Genomic DNA, 18962 nt, shown 5'->3' on the forward strand with positions numbered 1-18962 from the left:
CTGAAAAGATAATTTTCCCATTGATTTGTGTTACCTTTCTTAAAAATCAATTGGCTATGGATATTTATTTCTGGATTCTCCATTTTATTTAATTGATGTATAATATATCAGTCCTTATGCCACTATCATATATCATCTTGATTACTATAGATTTGTAGTGTTTAAAAATCAGAAAGTATGCTTTTCTATCTTTATTCTTCTTTCAAGAATGTTTTGGCTATTCTGGGTCTTGCTCATTTTTATAAAAATTTTAGCATTTGTTGGTCAATTTCTAGAAACAAGTTAACTGGGATATTGATAGTGATTATTTTGAATCTGTGAATACATTTGGGGAGTATCATCATAATTTTACTAAGTTTTCCAATCTATGGATGTGGGATATCTTTCCATTTATTTAAATCTTTCAAAATTTCCTTCAACTGTGTTTTATAGTTTTCAGTATACAAAGATTGCATTTTATTAAATTTATTCCTAAATATTACTTTTTTATGCTATTTAGAATTGTTTTTTTTTATTTTGGACTGGTTGTTACTGATGCACAAGAATGCAACTGATTTTGTATATTGCTTTTGTGTCCTGTGACCATGTGAACTTGTTCATGCTAGTATCTTTAGTGAATTCCATAGGATTTTCTATATGCAAAATTGGTGTCATTTGTGAATAAAGAGTTTTACTTTTTAATTTCAGTCTGAATGCTTATTTCTTTTTTCATGCGAAATTGCTCTGGCTAGAATCTTCAGTATAAGAAGAAATGGAAATGGTGAGAATCTCCATCTTGTTCCTGATCTTAACAAGAAAGTATTTAAATAGGATGTTAAATAGGTGTCTCATAAGTGCCTTTATCAGCTTAAAGTGGCACTCTTCTATTCCTGATTTGTTGAGGGGGTTTTGTTATGAGTGGATGGTGAATGTTGTCATATTTCTTTTTCTGTATCTGTTGAGATGATTCATAATTTTTTTTTTTTACTCAAAGCTACACTCCACTTCTGGTTTCCAGTGTCTTGTGGAAGGAGTTTGGAAGTAGCCGTCCTGTCCTAGCCACACGTGAACAGATGGAAAAAATAAACAACTCTTCCTAGATCCCCAGGAGCGACGAGGACCCGGGGCAGGCTGCTGGCCCGAGCCTGGGGAGACAAACAAACAGGCGGGCGCAGGGAGCCATGGTGTCCCGGGCGGAAACCTCAGGGCACCTGCGTCGGGGCAAGCAGACCAGGGCCCCGCCTGCTGAATCAGTGCTAGAGGCTCGGTGTGGACAAGTCTGAGAGGGAAGAGCCCCAGGGGTCCAGGTACGGAGTGGCGGAAGTCACTGTGCAAATGAGATAACAAAACGTTTCACAGCAGTGTCTTTATTTCACTCGGTAAAAACCGACTCCACCAAACACTCTGGCCAGTAATGCAGTTCCTGGGCCTCTGTTCGCGAATCACAGCCACATGAATGCTCCCAGTGGGGACTTCCCTGTTTATGAAGAGTCTCATCCCTAGAATTTTGTTCTTGTCATTCTCCTCCTTTTCTTCCAACATAGGTAATACTAGGGTTTTGACAAATATGTGATTTTGCCTTGAAGACTGGCTGTTAATGGTGCAATACTGTAAGGATCTCAAAAATGTTTACAGTTTTTCAGTGTAACTAACCAGGCTATTTAAGGTTAGTGTACTGGTTTCAGGCAGTTTCGGGTGGGCCTGCGGTGGCAGTGGGGCAGAGGAGGAGGAATGGAGGGGAGTCTGGGCACCTGGTTTCTAGTGCTGGTTCTGTCACTGAATGTCTACTGTAAGGGAGGGCTTCTGGGTTTCCGTCTTAGAGCAAAGAAACAAATGGGTGTGGACCAGCTGACTGCTGAGTCCTTCCAGCTCGAAACTCTATGAGTCTGAGTCCTACACTGGAAAGTAAGTTCAGTGCTTAGAAAATGTTATAGTAAATATTTATAATTAATGTATAAAAGAAACATTAATATAAACATTAACATGTTATATATTGAACTTTCTATATAGAGTATGACTAGCTGGCAATCCTTTTATTCCTTCAGGTTTGTGAAAGTACTTATAACTTTACACAAAAGAAATATAAATGATATAGAAACGGAAAATCTAAACAGCAAGGATACAAACATTAAAAATGTTTATGGTAAGTACTATCTTTATTTTAAAAAGTTATACATGCTAGAAAAAAGCATAAATGATACACGTAAACAATTGTTTACCAAATACTTATTTTTTTCCTTGTAAAGGTGCAAATGATTTTTAAATGTAAACACAAAAGTTGCCAAACATTTTTAGTCAGGGTTGGGGGGGAGGAGAAGGTTATTCCTTTTGTCGTGGCTAAAGTCTTATTTAAAGATTTCCCTGCAGAAGGTCTACGAACACAACGACAACCACTGAGGTTGTACCATTTCCCCTTAGACCTTTCCAACTTGCTCCCGAGCGCAGTGAGAGAAGCAGTAACGGGCGGTGCAGAGCGAGGAGGAGGAGGAGGACGCGGCTGCACAGAGGAACGGAGGCAGCGGCGAACCGCCTCGGTGGGCTGGGCACCACTCCCACGTGCCGTGACCCGAACTGAAGACTGCGTTCCCCGGAGCCCGCAACCGCAGGCGAGCCTCCGCTCCAGCAGGCCCGAGCATCGAGTGCCAACTGCACAGCAGAGGTCACTGCCGGGAAGGGGACGTCCCCCGCTACCCCCCGGGAGCAGCACGGGAGCCGGAAGGAGAGCCGCCTCAGCCGGTCAGCGTGTTTGTGAGCGAGAACGGGCAGAGCGCACGCGGCAGCATCGGGGTCTCGGGACGGGGCGTGAGGGCCGTGTGCTGCTTCCGTAGAGGCACTCACGGAGCAGGGCTCTAGCTCAATCAGAAACGGGGAAAATACTGTGGGAAGAAGAGACTTCAGTGTAGCAGAAAACAAGCTCCTACGGAAAACAGAAACAAGCTGCAGAGTTCCACTGAGGAAACCTTTCAGAGTCCTGGTTTTATTGACTTAACACCGGATTTTTTGGACCATAAGACGCACCTAGGTTTTAGAGGAAGACAGGAAAAAAATTTTTAAGAAAAAAATGTAAAATATTTAATAATATAAATAACATAGGCTGCCGCCCCCCCCCACCCCCCAGCGAGCCAGGCAAGCTACATTCGCACTGTAAGATGTACCCCCTTTCCTCCCAAATTTGGGGGGTGCGTCTTATAGTCCGAAAAATAAGGTATTTCTTTCAAGTTGTACTAGTTAAAATGAGATGCTTCATTTTAAAAAAGATTTTCAAGTCTTCTGGTGCTTAGTGCAAGAACGACGGCTGACTTACACACTTCGCACATGACCTCGGTCACTGCGGTCCTTGCAAGGAGTGGGCGGAGTCAGGAGGACGGAGTGCCTGGAGGTAACAGCTGGGTCATGTGTAGCTCTTCTCCCCTCACTAGCATTTTCGAACTTAGTATCTTAAAATAATATTTTACTGCTTGAAATTTTTTTCTTTTTTTGGTTAGGAGGAAAATTTAAAAAAAAATCCATGAAAAATTAAAACCAAAAATAAATGTGCACAGAACTGAAAATGACTGTGCAAAAATGGCATCCTACGGGTGAAGTACTTTCACTGTGTTGATATTTGTATTTCCATAGGTTGAGGCACCGGCAAAGAATAGAATTTGTTCTAGTGTTTTCTCGAGCCGCGGAAGGCTCCGAAGTCCAAGTGCGCCCGAACACAGCGGGGCGCCCGCGCTGCCGTCTTCCGGCCGTTCACCAGATGTGGGACTCACAGTGCGTCATCTTAATCACGCCCACGCCGCCGCCCAGCCGCCGGTAGTTCATCCCGCCGTACAGCCTGCGGAGGAGCGGAGACACAAGTCAGGCTTCTCGTCGGAAACAGCACTTCCCTAACTAAGGTGTTACTAAAACATTTTTCTGTGGTTTGTATCACAACTAGTATTTTTAGCTCTCATATATCTCTTCCAAAGATTAGCAGCTGGAATTGAGCACTGGCAAGTGGCAGAATTATTTCAGACACTGAACGAAACACTCTCACTTATAGGGGACTGTTTTAGGAAAAGGAGGCAAGGCTTTTGTAACTATTATTACTCTTCACATCATAACTGCACGACTTTACACCCAGACTGCTAACAATCATACAGAATCATAGGTCCTACGTTTTTGTGTCTAATTTTGGCCCTGGCTATATTATTTTCATACTCACATTTTAATTTATATGTATATTTACTGAGTAAAGTAATTTATATTTGTATATGTATATGTCATGTTTAATCTTCTCAATAGGCTGAATGCCAGCAACACAGCAGAAAGAAAACTTGGTGGGGAAATGTTTTGTGGTCACATCCTTGGCACGAGAGAAACTGCAATCTGGAAGCCTGGTAATGAACTTAACGAACAGGCTGTGAAAAGGTAACGTAGAAGAACAAGTGCTACAGTGTCACCAGTCTGTCATTATTGTGACCCCTGAGCCACACACAGCCACGAGAGAGACGCAGAATCCAAAGAATGTCAAATATACGGAAGAGCTGCGGCTTTCCCCAAGTGAAGACGATGAAAAGAACACGGTAAGCTCCCTCGTTGACGCTCAGCCCGATGAGAAGTCCGAGTGGGGCGCCGCGGGCTCGGCGCTAGGCAGCGGCCCCTGAGAGCACAGTGGGGCCGGGCTCCGAGACTGGCCCCTGCGGCCGGCGCAGTCACCGTGCGGTGGCCTCGCCAGGCCCTCGTGGCCATGGGAAGTCTCCCAGAACGCTGCCTCGGGGCTCCCGTCCAGGCCGTGCTGTGGGCGGCGTGGTCGCCGGCACAGCCACCCTGGATCTGGTTAGGCAAATGAGCCCAGTTTACCGAGAAACACCCCAGGTTGCATGGAAGGTAAGCCGTTTCCTCAGAATGCCGTGTTTAGACCTGAGCATGGACATCAAGTACATCAGACTCACAGTACGGATATTTCACGTTAGGTTTGAGAATGTCTGACATTTTAAGTTTTTATAACGTTTAAGAAACACTGGCATATTAAGGCATCTATCAGATTAGTTTGTGAATCAAGTATAAAATATGTGATTGAGTAAAGATTTAGACCTGATTTTAAGTTTAGAGGCTTAAGAAAATTTTGCTGAATTTGTAAAAGTTACTGAATATTTAAAATAAATGCACAAATCACCTGATTTATGTGCATTTATAAGAACCACTTAAAACTAGGGGGAGGGTGGTAATGGGAGGGAAGTGGGGAGGGTTGGGTGGGTGGGCTGGAATGGGAGTAAAAGGGAGAAAATGTACTTGAACAGTGGTTAAAATTAAAAAAATAAAATAAATTTAAGAACCACTTAAGTACTTAGCAGGGATCTGTTAGACAATTAAAGCTTTAAAAGCCAAGTAAAATTAAACCGATAAATACAGTTTAACATAATTAACTCTCTTAACTAAGATGTAGCCTCCACTTAAAAGTGATTTTAAATTTACTAGACTTTAAAATAGAATAAGTAGATTTTAAAAGCTCAAGGAAAAATATCAGTTTTAAAACGAAGTAAAATATTTTTAAAAAGTAACTGAAATGTGTTTTCCGGGGCCCAAAGCTGCCCACAGGAACGGCACAGGCTGCGTGGACAGACTGAGAGCCCAACAGACCGAGCGCTGGACAGACCGAGAGCCGCGGCGCTGGGCTCGGACTTGAGCCCGGTCACCAGCTTGCGGGGGGTCAAGCCATTTTACTTCTTGGTGCCTTAGTTTCCTCAGCTAACCGTGATGGGCCCAGAGAGATTTCCCCGTTTTTGCCATTTCTACTTCTAAAACTGAACAGTTACCAAAGAGAAGAATTTTGTAAGCTGTCGGCCACTTTCAAGCCATTAAGCCCAAGTGAGCCATCAGATCTGGGGACTTGAGCGCCTGCAGGGCACTGCACGAGGCAGCTCCGTGGGCCAGCCACGCTGGTTCCCACGCTCAGGGGCCGGTCCAGCCCGTCCTTTTGCAGGCAGCGGCGAGGTGATCGCGCAGCAAGGCTGAGAGCCTACCTCCACGTATTGGCGTCAGGGTCGAAAACTTCAATGGTCTTCAAGTACGTGGTGCCGTCAAACCCTCCTACCGCCATGAGCTGTCCGTTCACCACCGCCAGGCCGACCTGCGGGACCAAACACAGCGCCGCTGGAGGAACGCCCCTGCTGGGGGCGGGGCCTCCAGGCAGCTCTCTCTATTGGAAGGCAGCTCTTCCCGGCCTTACCTCCGGTTTGCTTGATTTGTTGGTTTGGTTTACCTGATTATTTAATAGATTTTTGTCTGTGTTACACAGGGAAAGGCAAAAATCTATTGAGTGATGGGAACTATCAAATTATATATTCAATGAGAATACTGACAAGGTTGACAACATGCGTTCATTAAACTTCAGGAAAAGCATTCACTGGGAGTAAACAAGAACCTCTGACCTGCCTTTTCACTGTGGCACCTGCCTGTTCTAGTCCACTGTCTGAGTTGCCATGAGAAGTCATTTTAAAACACAGGTCTAACCATGAGGCATGTGATCAGTCTCCAGAAACTTCCTGGGACTTCCTGCCACCTGAGGGCGAGTCTCAGGTCATTGTCAGGTCACCGAGGCCCTCCAGAGACCCGCACGAGCCTGTGGCTGGTGCACCCCGGGCTGCAGCAGCAACACTGGGTGGAGCCCTGGTCCCAGACAAGGCCGCACGTTTTTCTCACCTCAGTTCTTCTGCACATGTCGCCGCCGGGCTGGTGTTCCCCTTCCCTCTTCTAGAAACCCTCTCTCTCTCCTTTCGTGACCGAGCCTGGGTGCGACTCTCTCTGACGAGACTCTTCACTGCCCCGAAAGCATTGAGCATACTCTCCTGTGTTGTCCTTTACCTAATGCACACGCCGCTACTCTAGAATTTTTCTTTCACTAAAACGGGAGCTCCTCGAGGACCCATTCATCCTCAGTCTCATCCTCAGTCTCGCTTTCCCAGCACGCAGAAAGCACTTGGCAAATATTCGCTGAATGAGTGACAGTATAATCAACAGACTGTGGCCGTGGAAACAGCAGGGGCGCGACTAAGAGCCCGTGTAAAGGGCCCCGGCTACGGGAACGCCGTGGCCTGCTGATGCCCAGCACCGGTGCCCGGACGCGCGCCAGCCACGCTGACTGACTCCCTCTATCCGCAGGGTTCTCCCCTCCTGGTCCTCCATGGATGGACTCCAGACTCCAGGATCTGGTCTGTGGGTTACATCTCCCTCGCAGCCCACGTCTGGGGGGGAGGCGGTGAAGCCTACCCCCGCTGGAAGTCTAGAACGTGACACGGGCCCGCCCCTTCGGGCCTGGGCTGCAGATCGGACGGCCTCCAGCGGCCTGTGGGGGCTGGTGGCGGGGCCAGGCGTGTTTCCGCCCCAACATTCATGCTGCTCGGTGTCCCAGTGCCTTGGAATGTCACCCAGAAACGTCAGGTAGGAGCACTGAGCTCCGGCAGGTGCCGATGGCTGTGGCTGAAGTTAGGGGCGGCAGGTAAGGCGGGGAGATGCCTTTCAGAGAGCTCTCTAAATACAGTATGCCTGAACGGAAGACTGAACTGCGTGACAACAGCAATCAGAACGTTCCCGGCACCAAAGTAACAGACTGCTTAGCCTAAGCAGTGCACCTCCGCACGTCCCCGTGCACTCTGCTTCACAGGTCAGCGCGCCCCCGCTGCGCACGCAGCCCTCTCGTGGGGCAGGTTCGCACCGAGTTCCGTAGCCGGCACTTACTCCGCTGCGGCGGGACGTCATAGCCACCACCGGAGACCACTGGTTCGTCCTGGGGTTGTACCTCTCGGCACTGCTAAGCTCTGTGGTGTCGTCTCTGCCCCCCACGGCATAGATCATGTCCTGGTACACCGCGCAGCCCAGGTGTTTCCTCCGCGTCCCCATGGGCGCTATGGTGTGCCACCTGTTCTCCTGGGGGTTGTAGCGCTCCACTGCGGAGGGGAAAAGAAAACCAGTGAGTGGCCGTCAGCCACGCCCTCTCACCTCTGCTTTCCTCACAGCCACTGGGGGACGCTGTGGCCACACGTCCTCACTGCGCGCGCTGACTCTTGCTGCCGAGAAGCACTCGTGCACCTGTGGGCGGGCCGCCCTGCTCCCACCGGGGCCTGGTCCCTTCCCGGAGGTGCGGTGGGGAGGGAGGGCTGCGCTGGAGCCGGGCTCCCGGTTCCAGCTCTGACTAGGACGCGATAGCTGGGGGACCTGTGGCCTCTCTTACTTTTAAACAGGGGGTCAGAGGGCATGACCTGTGCGCGCCCTTTTATTCTAGTAACTTACTGCCGGAACCACACGGCTCCTGCACCCCACCCCCCACCCCCGCCTGCATCCGCGCTGCCCTCCGAGCCACTGGCGGGAGGGAGGGGTCTGGCAGTGAGCCTGGTGTGAGCACCGCACCGACAGATCTCAGGCGGAAACAGACACTGTCTCTAACTAGAAAGGGTTAATATACAAACCTGCTTGTAGCTGTAAGTTTTTATTTATTCCCAGATTATAATACAGAAGGTCTTGTTTTTGTTTTGTAAGGCGAGAAGGGTGAGGGGAGGAAATAACACTAGTATGAAAATGTTTACTTTGTTCATTAAGAGTCCCCAGCAGCTTGTACGGCGGAGGGAGGGGAGAGAAGACGTTGGGAGACGCTGGAAGACGGGCGCCGGGGGCTGAGCAGGGCGGGAGCCGCTCTCCGCTCTCCGGGGGGGGGGAGACCACGTCCCCAGGAAAGGGCGGGTGAGCTGGACTCCACTACACTCTCCGCGGCGGGGACGCGCCTGAGGACAGCGTGTTGCTCGTGTGGGGACCCACGGGGACTCCGGAAGGGACTAACCTGTGTTGAGTGGAGACGTCCCGTCAGAGCCGCCCACGGCGTATAAGAAGCCTCCTAACACGGCCACGGCCACGCCTAGCCTTCGCGTGCTCATGGAAGCCACGCGGGTCCACTTGTTCTCCTTCGGGTCGTACCTGCAGTGAGAGAAACCGCCGACTGCACGCGTGTTCGCGGTACATGAAGCCTTTTCCACGACGTGAAGTCGCACTGGAGATGCCGAGGACACAGGCGTGCCGCGGTCAAGTGCACCAGGCGCGGCGAACACGTCTGACGTCACTGTGAGCCCACGCCTGAGCCGCCCCCATGGCCCAGTGACCGCCGGCCCCGGCGGCTCCCACACCTTGGCTACTGCGGACAATGTCGCAGCGAACACAGGGCGCGCGTGTCTTTTCTGACCAGTGTTCCTGTGTTCCGTGGGTAAACACCCAGAAGAGGGATTGCTGGATCCTATGGTAGTTCTATTTTTAATTTTCTAAGGAAAGTCCGCATGGTTCTCCACAGTGGCTGCCCCAAGTCCCACCCACAGCGCCCGAGGGTTCCCCTTCCTCCGCACCCTCACCGGCCCTCCCCATCTGTCGGCTGACTGATGACGGCCACCCTGACAGGTGTGAGGCGATACCTCACTGTGGTGGTCATTTGCATCTCTCCGACGATTAGTGGTGTTGAGCATCTTTCCATGTGTCTGTTGGCCGTCTGTCTGCACGTCTTCTTTGGAAAAAGATCTAGTCAGACCCTCTGCCCACTTTGCCCACTTCTAAATCACTCCTTTTGGTTGTTGCATTGCAGGGGTTCTTGGCGGGGGGGGGGGGGGGGCGCAAAAGCAGGTTTACTGTTGTGTGCACATGATCCCAGTAAATGATGGGAAAGGCCATTTATAAATTATTGCGTTATTTTTCACACGAACTGTAAACCTACTTCTGCCCCACCCTGTATTTTGGAAATTACTTCCTTGTTGAATATATGATTTGCAAATATCTTCTGCCATTCAGTAAGTTGCCTTTTCATGTTGGCAATGGTTTCTTTTGCCGTGTAAAAGCTTTTTAGTTTGATGTAGTTCTATTTGTTCATTTTTGCTCGTTTCCCTTATTTTTGGGGTCAGATCCACAAAAATATATTTCCAATTCTGGCTCATGTAGTATTCTCGGATCTTGCATCATTTTCCTAACATCTTTTTGGCACTTATGAAATAGCTGATTACATTTGGTCTGTTCTCTAGATGTGTCTTCCTGGTGTTTTCACTGTCTACAGAGATGTTATTCTGCTGCTGCTTCTTACTTTTTTTTTTCAGACTTTATTTTTAGACAGGGGGAAGGGAAGGAAAAAGAGAGGGAGAGAAACATCCACGTGCAGTTGCCTCTCATGCAGCTGCTACTGGGGACCTGGCCCGCCACCCAGGCATGCGCCCTGACTGAAATCGAACTGTTGACCTTTTGGTTCACAGGCCGGCACTCAATCCACTGAGCCACACCAGCCAGGGCACTTCTTACATTAACTTTGTATTGGATCTAAGCTCAATACTTTGCTGTTGCTGATTTTTATACAGAATGGGTTTTCCTGAACTTTTGGAAGGGGAGTGAGTGGTCTGTGGTATTTTTCTAACTTCATGAAGCTCTTGCTTATTCTCATGGAGCATTAAAAAGTACCCTGGTTGACTCTCGAGGCGAACTGGCTTTGTTCACCGTTCCTCTGTTCTTGGCCTTCTCTTTTCGTTTTGTCTGTTGTCCTTATCCTGCTTGATTTTGCTTTTGCACCCAGAAGTGTGCCCTCTGTCCTGGAAGGGCATTCTGGCTGGGTCTCAGCTGGGGCCACTCTGCCCTGCCCCCAGCCCCCAGACATTTGGCAGACTCTGGGGATGGCTGGGTTGTCGCACGGAGCATGTGCTACAGGCACTTTGTGGGTAGAGGCCAAGGGTTCTGTTAAATATCCTGCAACGCACAGGACAGCACAGGACAGCAAGAGTTACCTGCCCCAAAACGTCAGTAGTGCTGAGGCTGAGAGACCCTCTTCTAAGTCCTCGTCCTTCAGATCTCACTGTGGGTCCCTTGCCTTGCTCTGTATTGGGAATGGCAAAGCCCTTCTTCGTTCCAGCTGTTCATACATTTTCCTCTTACGCTACTTAGCAAATACATGTCAGCTATGCGGGGGGTTTCTGTTGTTACAAAGTCAGGCTTCCGAGTGCTTCTCTGTCTTCTCCTCCACAGACGAGGACATCACTGCTGGTAGTCTGTCTATGCCAATTTGGTTTTTGGGGTTCATGGATACACCTTTTCCCTAGTTTATTTTAAATGTCCATAGGGTTTTTTAAAATTGTGGTAAATATACATAAAATTTACCACTGTAACCACTTTTAAGTGTTGAGAACATTCACATTAGCATGCAAACAAGCTCCATAACCTGTCCATACGTTTTTAGCCTGGCTATCTGTTGCTGTACTTATGTTTATGTGGGAATTTGGAGAGATTAAAAAATCATGCTGTTGCTATTGTATCTTTGCAGAATCCTCCTGCATAGTTTTGAAAGTGGAGAAGTAAGTTTCTTGACAGATAGGTACAAGGGAACTAGAACAGCTTTAAGAGTCACCAGCAACTTCATCTCCATTCAAGACAGAGTTAAACTCTTCAGCTCACACATGGTAACCCAACTAGCACTGCAGTTTCAGGAATTCTGGAGTCCTGAGCACCTCTTCTTGAAGAAGGGAGGAGGAAAGACGGTGTGCTCTTGCCAGTAATCACAGCCCAGGAGGCTCCGGAATCTGATTTCTAGGGTGGAATGACAAAAACTGATGGGGCACGACACCAAGCACAGAACCTATTTCCCCCCAAATTAGCTGACTTGTAAGAGTGTAGAGGAGACCTCGGCAGCTCACGGAGTGCATTTAAAATACGACCCCAACACTTCACGGTGAGGCCCGATCAGTGTAACACAGAGTTTGAAAATCAAGTTCTATCTTTGCTCATGCTAGACTTCAAGACCAACTGAAAACATCTTCCTGAAAGCCCACGGTAAATCTACTGACTGATGGATCCCTAGTGTGTCCTAACTTCTTTCTTTTAAAGAGCCTTCTATATGCTTCTAACAAACGGAAGTGACTTGGAAAAACTCACCTCTCCACAATGTTGAGGCAGGACACGCCGTCCTGGCCTCCGACGGCGTAGAGGAAGCCTCCGAGCACCGCCACGCCCACGCTTGTCCTGCAGGTGCTCGTGGGGGCCACGTCACTGCTCCACTGGTTGGTTTTAGGGTCATACCTGCCGAGAACGTCAAGACCAGAGTTTGCACTGCACACAGAAAGCATGCCTGTGTTTACCTACACACATATATGTACATATGGTACATATATGTTCTTCCCCTAAATGTGACTGATTAATAACTAAAGCATATGAAAGTCTAATTTATGTTTTTATTTTTATATTTATTTTTACTTAAAGACGTTACATATAAATATCATTTTTTGAAGATTTTATGTATTTATTTTTAGAGAGAAGGAAAGGGAGAGAGAGAGGGAGAGAAACATCACTGTGTGGTTGCCTCTCGCACGCCCACAACTGGGGAACCTGGCCTGCAACTAAGGTGTGTGCCCCGACTGGGAATCAAACTGGCGACCTTTAGGTTTGCAGGATGATGTCCAACCCACTGAGCTACAACTGAGCTACACCAGTCAAAATTTTTTTTTTAAATTTTCAGACTGTTATATATAAAGTAAAGTTCCCTTTGAGTTACACCTGATTTCTGGTCTCTTCCCATTTTCGTGAATATCCTACAAGACTTGCCAGCACAATAGTTTTAAATGGTATAGACCTATCCACACATACATGTGCAAGCATGTTTCCTTTACATAAATGACAGCACTCGGCAGGCACGAAGGAGTCCGAGGACCGGCAAGCCACTCAGTGGGCCTGCAGCAGCGCGTCCATGTTCAGGGCGCGGCAATGCCCAGGGAAGGCAGACGGGAGAAGTGGGGGGGAGGTCAGCTCGTAAAGGACTCGTGTGTGACGCGAAGCGGCCTCGGCCGCGACTCCTGCCCCAGAGGCAGCACTGAAGCAGCAGGTCCCCTCTGTTTTCTAATCAACACCCCAAACGGGACTCTGAACAGCAGAGAAGAAAGTCTAAAACCGACCCTACTCACCTTTCAACACTATTGAGATAGGAGGACCCGTCGTGGCCGCCGACCGCGTACAACAGGTCGTCCAGGACACTGACCCCGACCCCACAGCGCCGTTTGCTCATGGACGCCACCATCCGCCACTCGTTGGTCTGCGGGTCATAGCGTTCCACGCTGGAGATGGCATCTCCACTGCACCAACCACCGACTGGGGCAGGGACAGACGTGGTCAGGAGAACGCCCGCCCTCGAGCGGCGAGTGTGCACCCACTGCTAACCTTTACGTGATGTGACCTAACGCCAGGACCTACCAGCTGTCTCTAGGAGGAGATCAAAACGTGTGGACTTTTACTGGCTCCCCTGGGGCTGCTGTAACGTATTTTACTATTCTAAGTAAGTTAGTGTTAAGTCCATTATTTACAGAGAAGGGCAAGGACACCGATCCAAATGAGACTGGGAGTTACTGTGACATTTAATGACCAGAACCGTGAGTTTAGTTAGAAAACAGGGGCCTGGCCGTTGCGTCTACCAACCCACATGCTCTTGACAAAACCCTGCACACTTCCGATCTGTAAAGTGAGGAATGAAAATCTTAGAGTGAACTGACATACACGAAACTGCTTTCTAAAGCATGAACACTGCATAAACGTTACGTGTAATCAAGAACCAAAAGGAGCACCCTAATTCATAAGTCTGTTCTTTCTGTGTTTACTGTTACAGGAGAATGACTTTGACTCTTATGACCTCTTACTAGGTCCTCCTGCATCTAGAGAGAATACAAAAGTTCTTATGGTTTATATTACAAAGTATTTTGCTTTCTGTTTAAACTGTAGCCCGAACTGAATTCTGTAACATCCAACACAACACTTAAGGTCAGAAAAGGTTCTGAAGAAGCCACATTTTGCACAGGTATCACTCGGAGTAACAAGGTCAAACTGAGACCCACAGAGCCTCTCTGAGCACGCCCCGGAAAACCAGTGGCTGCGGCAGGCACAGCACCGTTCTCTCAGACCGTCCAAATTAGCGCGGGATTCTAGACCTCAGAAAGGGAGGAGGTCTAAGGATGCGTTAGCCTCAAAGCATTTGAAAACTGCTGTTTTCTAGGGGATCTCAGTAACTTTCTGAGCTGGACTAAAACAGGAATATGTCTAACCTTCTAGACGGATTTGAAAATTCATTTCTTTATTTCAAACTTCAATGTGCTGCATACATTTTATTTTATTACGGTACATTTAAGTCAGGATGTTCAACTAAAGGAACTCTAGGTTCCTTTTCAGCACTATTCTTCCTTAAGGACACTGGTTTCTTGAAGATCTATGTTCTTCTTTGGTACCAAAGAATACAGTTTATGAACTGATGTTAATTTTATTTGGAACCATGGAATCTAGTAACAAGCTGGTTTTAACAGCTTCCATGATTAAATTGTGCCTGAGTTTAATGGATAGGCTATTTGATTTGTCGCAAATGCTCATAACTTTCACATTTGCAGTCAGATTGCATTTTGGAATTTAAGATGTGTTCTCCGATACTGAAACTCCTGGCATATGTCCTAGGACACAATTCAAATTCATACACCCCAAACTCCCTGTCATTTAGTATTAACCAAATATCCTGATTTAAATGAAACCTGATTTTCTTTTCCCCTTAATCATGGTGGTCGGAGGACAATTTCTCATAGCTTTCCTCAGGATCCACACATTCGGGCAAGTAACAGCAGCAAAATGACACGGCAGGTTGCCTTGGGCTCAGGCTAGCTCGGTGGAGCTAGGGCAGAGTATAACTGTTTAATGAAAGATGATGTTTTTGACAGTTTTGTGTAATTATGAGGTAGCTTGCACACTGGACTGTACATGAATGAATATGATTCATTGTACAAAGCATCCACCACAGTGTGTTTTCCGTTTTGGAGAACACTGCTGGTGGTCACGAGTTATGAGCCTGGCTACACAGTGACTTACGTGTTTCTTGGGACAGTGGGCAGACAGCACGGCCGCCCGAAGGACCACTCACATGACAGTCCCTCGCGTGTGTGTGTGTGGGGGGGGGCAGTTTAGTCACGCTGCGGGGAGGCCCAAACCTGCAAACAGCACTTCTCCACAGCGGATGGGCTTCCGTGGCCGTGTCCTCGGTCCCTGCATCAGCGGCCGCTCCTGGGGCAGCAGGAGGTAGTTTTTAGCCTCGTCCACCAGGTCTCTGTGGAGAGAGTTCTGCTTTATTCTGGGTGCCTCCACAGCACTGGCAGTCACACCCCGAGTGGTCCCACAGTGTGGGCGCTGGCCGAGGGGGGCAAGCACGAGTCAGTCTGGACCGCGAACGCCAGCCCATCTTGAACGGGCCCCAGTGCGACAGCAGGGATGCCGGCCACACGGGGAGTCACGGATTGACCGGTGTTCCCACCGTGGCTTCATATCCCACTGCAGGTCTGGCCTAAAACCCAGCACGCCTGGGGCCAGTAACAACTTGGGGAAAACTGAAAAAAGTTACCACTCGATGAGCGGCCTCCAAAGTTTTGCTTTCTCATTCATTTTATTAGATTCTGCAGGTTATAGATAGATTTCTCATGTATTTTATTAGACTCTGACAAAGCAACACATCAGCCATGAGCTTGATATTTGCTAGGTTAAAGTAATAAAACTAGGCCAAAAACTGAATGGCTAAAAGGAAACACTACACCACCATCTAATATTGATGTGCTGCCTGGTGCTGTCGGAATGGCTTACTCTCAACAAGTCTACTGGGGATGAAGAAAACTTTTCTTTCTGTCTGTTAAGGTGTCTTATGAGAAGGCCCTAGTAATCATACCTGTTAAAACCAGTGCAAACTGCTTCTGTACGTGCACACAGAAGTCCCCTGTGTGAGGCGGTGCCTGACCACTGCATCCATTACTCCGTTCTCTCTCAGCTGGAGAAGCGCTTCTAAGTTACACTGCATTTTCATTCCCCTAGATGTTTTATGTTACAAAGTAATTTTTTTCCTGTTGGACCAGTCCCCAGGCATGACTCAATAATGTACTTCCAATATATGGCTTGGCTAGGCCCCTTCTGAGTTTATCTTCAAAGCAAAAATAAACAAACAAAAACCCCAACAAAAACAAAAACAAAAACACCCCAAGCTGATAACAAAGCGCTTTCTCTAGCTTCCCCAGCCTAACGAACAAAGACTGTGATCTCCTGATGGCTGGTTTTCACTGCGCGGTCCCGGGGTTCCTGGGAAGAGGACCACAGAGCTGACGCTCAGCAAGCCGATCCTACTTCACAGTAACGACACACTTAGAGCGTGTTCGGTGAGGAACTAGCTCACTAATCCCCACCGAAGCCTACGAAACAGGTCCTGTTACATCCCAACTGTAAAGTCGAATGAACTGGAGCAGAAAGAGGACCGAGTAACTTGCCTAAGGTCACACAGCCAATAAATGGTGAGTTCAGAATATCAGGAAGGGGCTTCGTTAACTAACGAGTGGCTTCGTTGAGCACCCCGACTTCCTGCATCAGAATCGGTGCGGCCTGAGTTCTGCTCCCTGCAGGAGGGGCACCCCGCGCTGCTGCTGCAGATTTCAGCTCCGCAGCTCCGGTGGGTCTCCCTCTGGTGCGGGGAATGTCTGGGGGGGACTGCATTGGTCTGTTTCTTGAATTTCCAAGACAGACACCTGAAGGCCCCTCTAACATCTGTGGACAGACCTCAGATTACAGAAGAAATGCAGATGAACCCACGTGTCCTTCCTCTGTTCCCGGGCTCCTGACTTGAGGACAGGCTTGCTCAGTCACTAAGGCAGATCCGAAGGTCGTCAGCGTGGCTCAAGGAGCTCTAAGTACTGACTTGCTCTTTCATCCTTGTATCTGGCCCACGCCAGGAAAAAACGGTCGGAAAAACCAAATGCTTTCAGACTTGAACCCGTGTCTTTCAAGGCCATCAGCTGGGGAGAGTGGCTGGTTAAGTTTTACCGAGTGCACAGAACGCAGTGTGCACGTTACAGAGGCAGCCCGACCAAGCAGGGGCTTCCTTTGTTTGCTTTGTACATGCAGCATCTGGTCTATCTTCCAATCTGTAAACACTGTGGAAACACTAGTGGGGATCCTCCCACAGCCACGTCAGGAGCGTGGCAGACCTGTAACTTCGTCCGCAGTCTCCGAGAGCAAGGCCGGTCCTGTTCCCTAATGGGGCATGTGATGGGATGACAAAGTGCCCCGGACACACTTCTTGACAGAATCAAGAGCACTGTGTAATTTATCTCAAGAACAAGTATATTAGCAGAGAACTGCCTCTTCAAATTCTCGCTTGCATTACAATTGGAGAGACTACCTCTTTACTGCCACTTCTACCCAATAAGCACCATACCTAAAAAGCTAATGGGATGGAACACTGAAGTTCAGCCCTCTCTTCTTCCAGCTCCCTTGACCCTGGCCCAGAAGAAAAGCCTGCCACACACGGGCCTGCTTTCAGCACTAAGAAACACAACATTTAGGAAGCAATACAAATACGGAGATTAGGAGAAAGCTGGAATTCTAGGCTGTTGAACTTCCCTACCTGCATTCTTCATCACTCTTGATGAGGGGGTCCGAGCCCACAGTGCCCACCAGGAACTTGGGACTGAGCAACGGCAGGCGGACGTGCTGCAGCACCTGCGAGATAACGAACACCCTGCTTCACCTCACGTGCTCATCTGCCAGGCAGTCAGAGTGCCTGACCCTTGCTTCCTCGGCGCATTTTCATTTGCTTTGGGATCTAACGGAATTAATCTATTAATTGATCTAACTTATCTATAATGAAGAGGGGGAAGGCATAAATACTAAAACTAGATTTAAATTTATTCGAACCACCAATTCAGTTAGAATGATCAGGAAACATACACTTCCACTTTAGGTGCTACTTGAAGCTCTCAGCAGTGTTATAAGTGCTACTATGCTTAGCTTCTGTAACTGGACTCTAATTTACAGTCTAGAAGAACAGCCCATTAAATTGCTAAGGACTATAGTCATAATAAGAACATCAAACGCTCCATTCCGTGACCACTTATGCCCCAAATCATCCCTTTGTTCTTCCAAGTGTCTCGGGGTCTCCAAGCCCCAGGGAGGGGGAGCACGACAGTGGCCACCTGGCTTCCTATCATTCCTTTTGTTCCTTTGGCCGCACCATTTAGGTTCTGACCGCGTCATAGCCCAAACCTAGGGCCGATGCAAAGTGGAGAGGAAGCAAGGGAGCAAAACGTTCAGTGTGACGAGAACTCATCTCCTTGGCCGTCTGGAAACAGATGGTCTGTCCTGCAGTCTCCTGGACGGGACAGTAACAACTGTTTTTCCTTTTTTCCTGCAAGTCGAATATATATTATCCCGTCCAGTACCACGCAGTTTCGGAGAGACGCGTTTCCACGATACCTGAGGCAGCTGAGGACGTCTCTCTTGGATGCTGTACTTGACCCAGGCCATCACCGCGTTGAACACCTGTTCTTCACTGCGAACGTTTAGCTCATCGCTGGATATTATGTCGATGAGCTGATTGGCTGGGAGCAACATGAACTCTTCACTTTCCATCACCTGTTCAAAGTGAGGCAAGAATAAAAGACCTGTGATCACTGTGATCATACTTAATTTATTGTCTCAATATTTCCCTTAAGGATTAGGAGGCAAAGCTCTATTCCACAACACAGCCAAAGTTCAAAGTAGTGCCAGAGGAGGAAAAAAGTTTAGAAAGAGAACAAAGAAGGGCAGAGCGATTTTTCGGACAACGAAATGATCTCGTACAGGCCACAGAGGTGTATGCACGTCCTTACACCCTTGTCAAAACACGCACAGTACCCGACAACCCGGGGACCCTGGTGTCGACCATGGACGTCGGGCAGGGACGACGTGTCAGTGTAGGGTCATCCGTCGCGACAAAGGCACCCCTCTGGCACAGGGTGTCGGCCATGGGGAGGCTGTGTGTGTACGTGTGGAGACGAGGTGCAAAGGGACTCTACTTTCTGCTCAGTTCTGCTCTGAACCTAAAACTGCTCTAAAAAGAAATGTTTATTTAAAAAGGAAATGAAGGAGAGTGTAGAGGACACAAAATTTAGGGCAAATAATAATTTGTGATTCAAGTAATTTAA

General features: G+C 48.3%; 1 protein-coding gene and 1 non-coding gene across 2 annotated transcripts in view; both read right to left on the reverse strand.

The window, feature by feature from the left end:
- Window positions 1–2116: 2116 nt before the first annotated feature.
- Window positions 2117–18962, reverse strand: part of KLHL20 (kelch like family member 20) — a 37093-nt gene continuing 20247 nt past the window's right edge. The window contains exons 4-12 of the mRNA XM_028530639.2: window positions 18253–18411; window positions 17405–17499; window positions 14958–15073; window positions 12906–13089; window positions 11884–12027; window positions 8780–8913; window positions 7684–7892; window positions 5970–6076; window positions 2117–3799 (exon numbers count right to left, since the gene is read on the reverse strand). Of these exons, the coding sequence (XP_028386440.1) occupies window positions 3715–3799; window positions 5970–6076; window positions 7684–7892; window positions 8780–8913; window positions 11884–12027; window positions 12906–13089; window positions 14958–15073; window positions 17405–17499; window positions 18253–18411 (1233 nt within the window). The 3' untranslated portion in view covers window positions 2117–3714. The remainder of the gene's footprint in view (window positions 3800–5969; window positions 6077–7683; window positions 7893–8779; window positions 8914–11883; window positions 12028–12905; window positions 13090–14957; window positions 15074–17404; window positions 17500–18252; window positions 18412–18962) is intronic.
- On the reverse strand, window positions 4234–4353 carry LOC114512214. The gene has a single exon (XR_003685790.1). It is a non-coding gene; the product is annotated as a small nucleolar RNA SNORA32 (small nucleolar RNA).

This window comes from Phyllostomus discolor, chromosome 14, assembly GCF_004126475.2.
Source record: "Phyllostomus discolor isolate MPI-MPIP mPhyDis1 chromosome 14, mPhyDis1.pri.v3, whole genome shotgun sequence".
NCBI classification, from domain to species: domain Eukaryota; kingdom Metazoa; phylum Chordata; class Mammalia; order Chiroptera; family Phyllostomidae; genus Phyllostomus; species Phyllostomus discolor.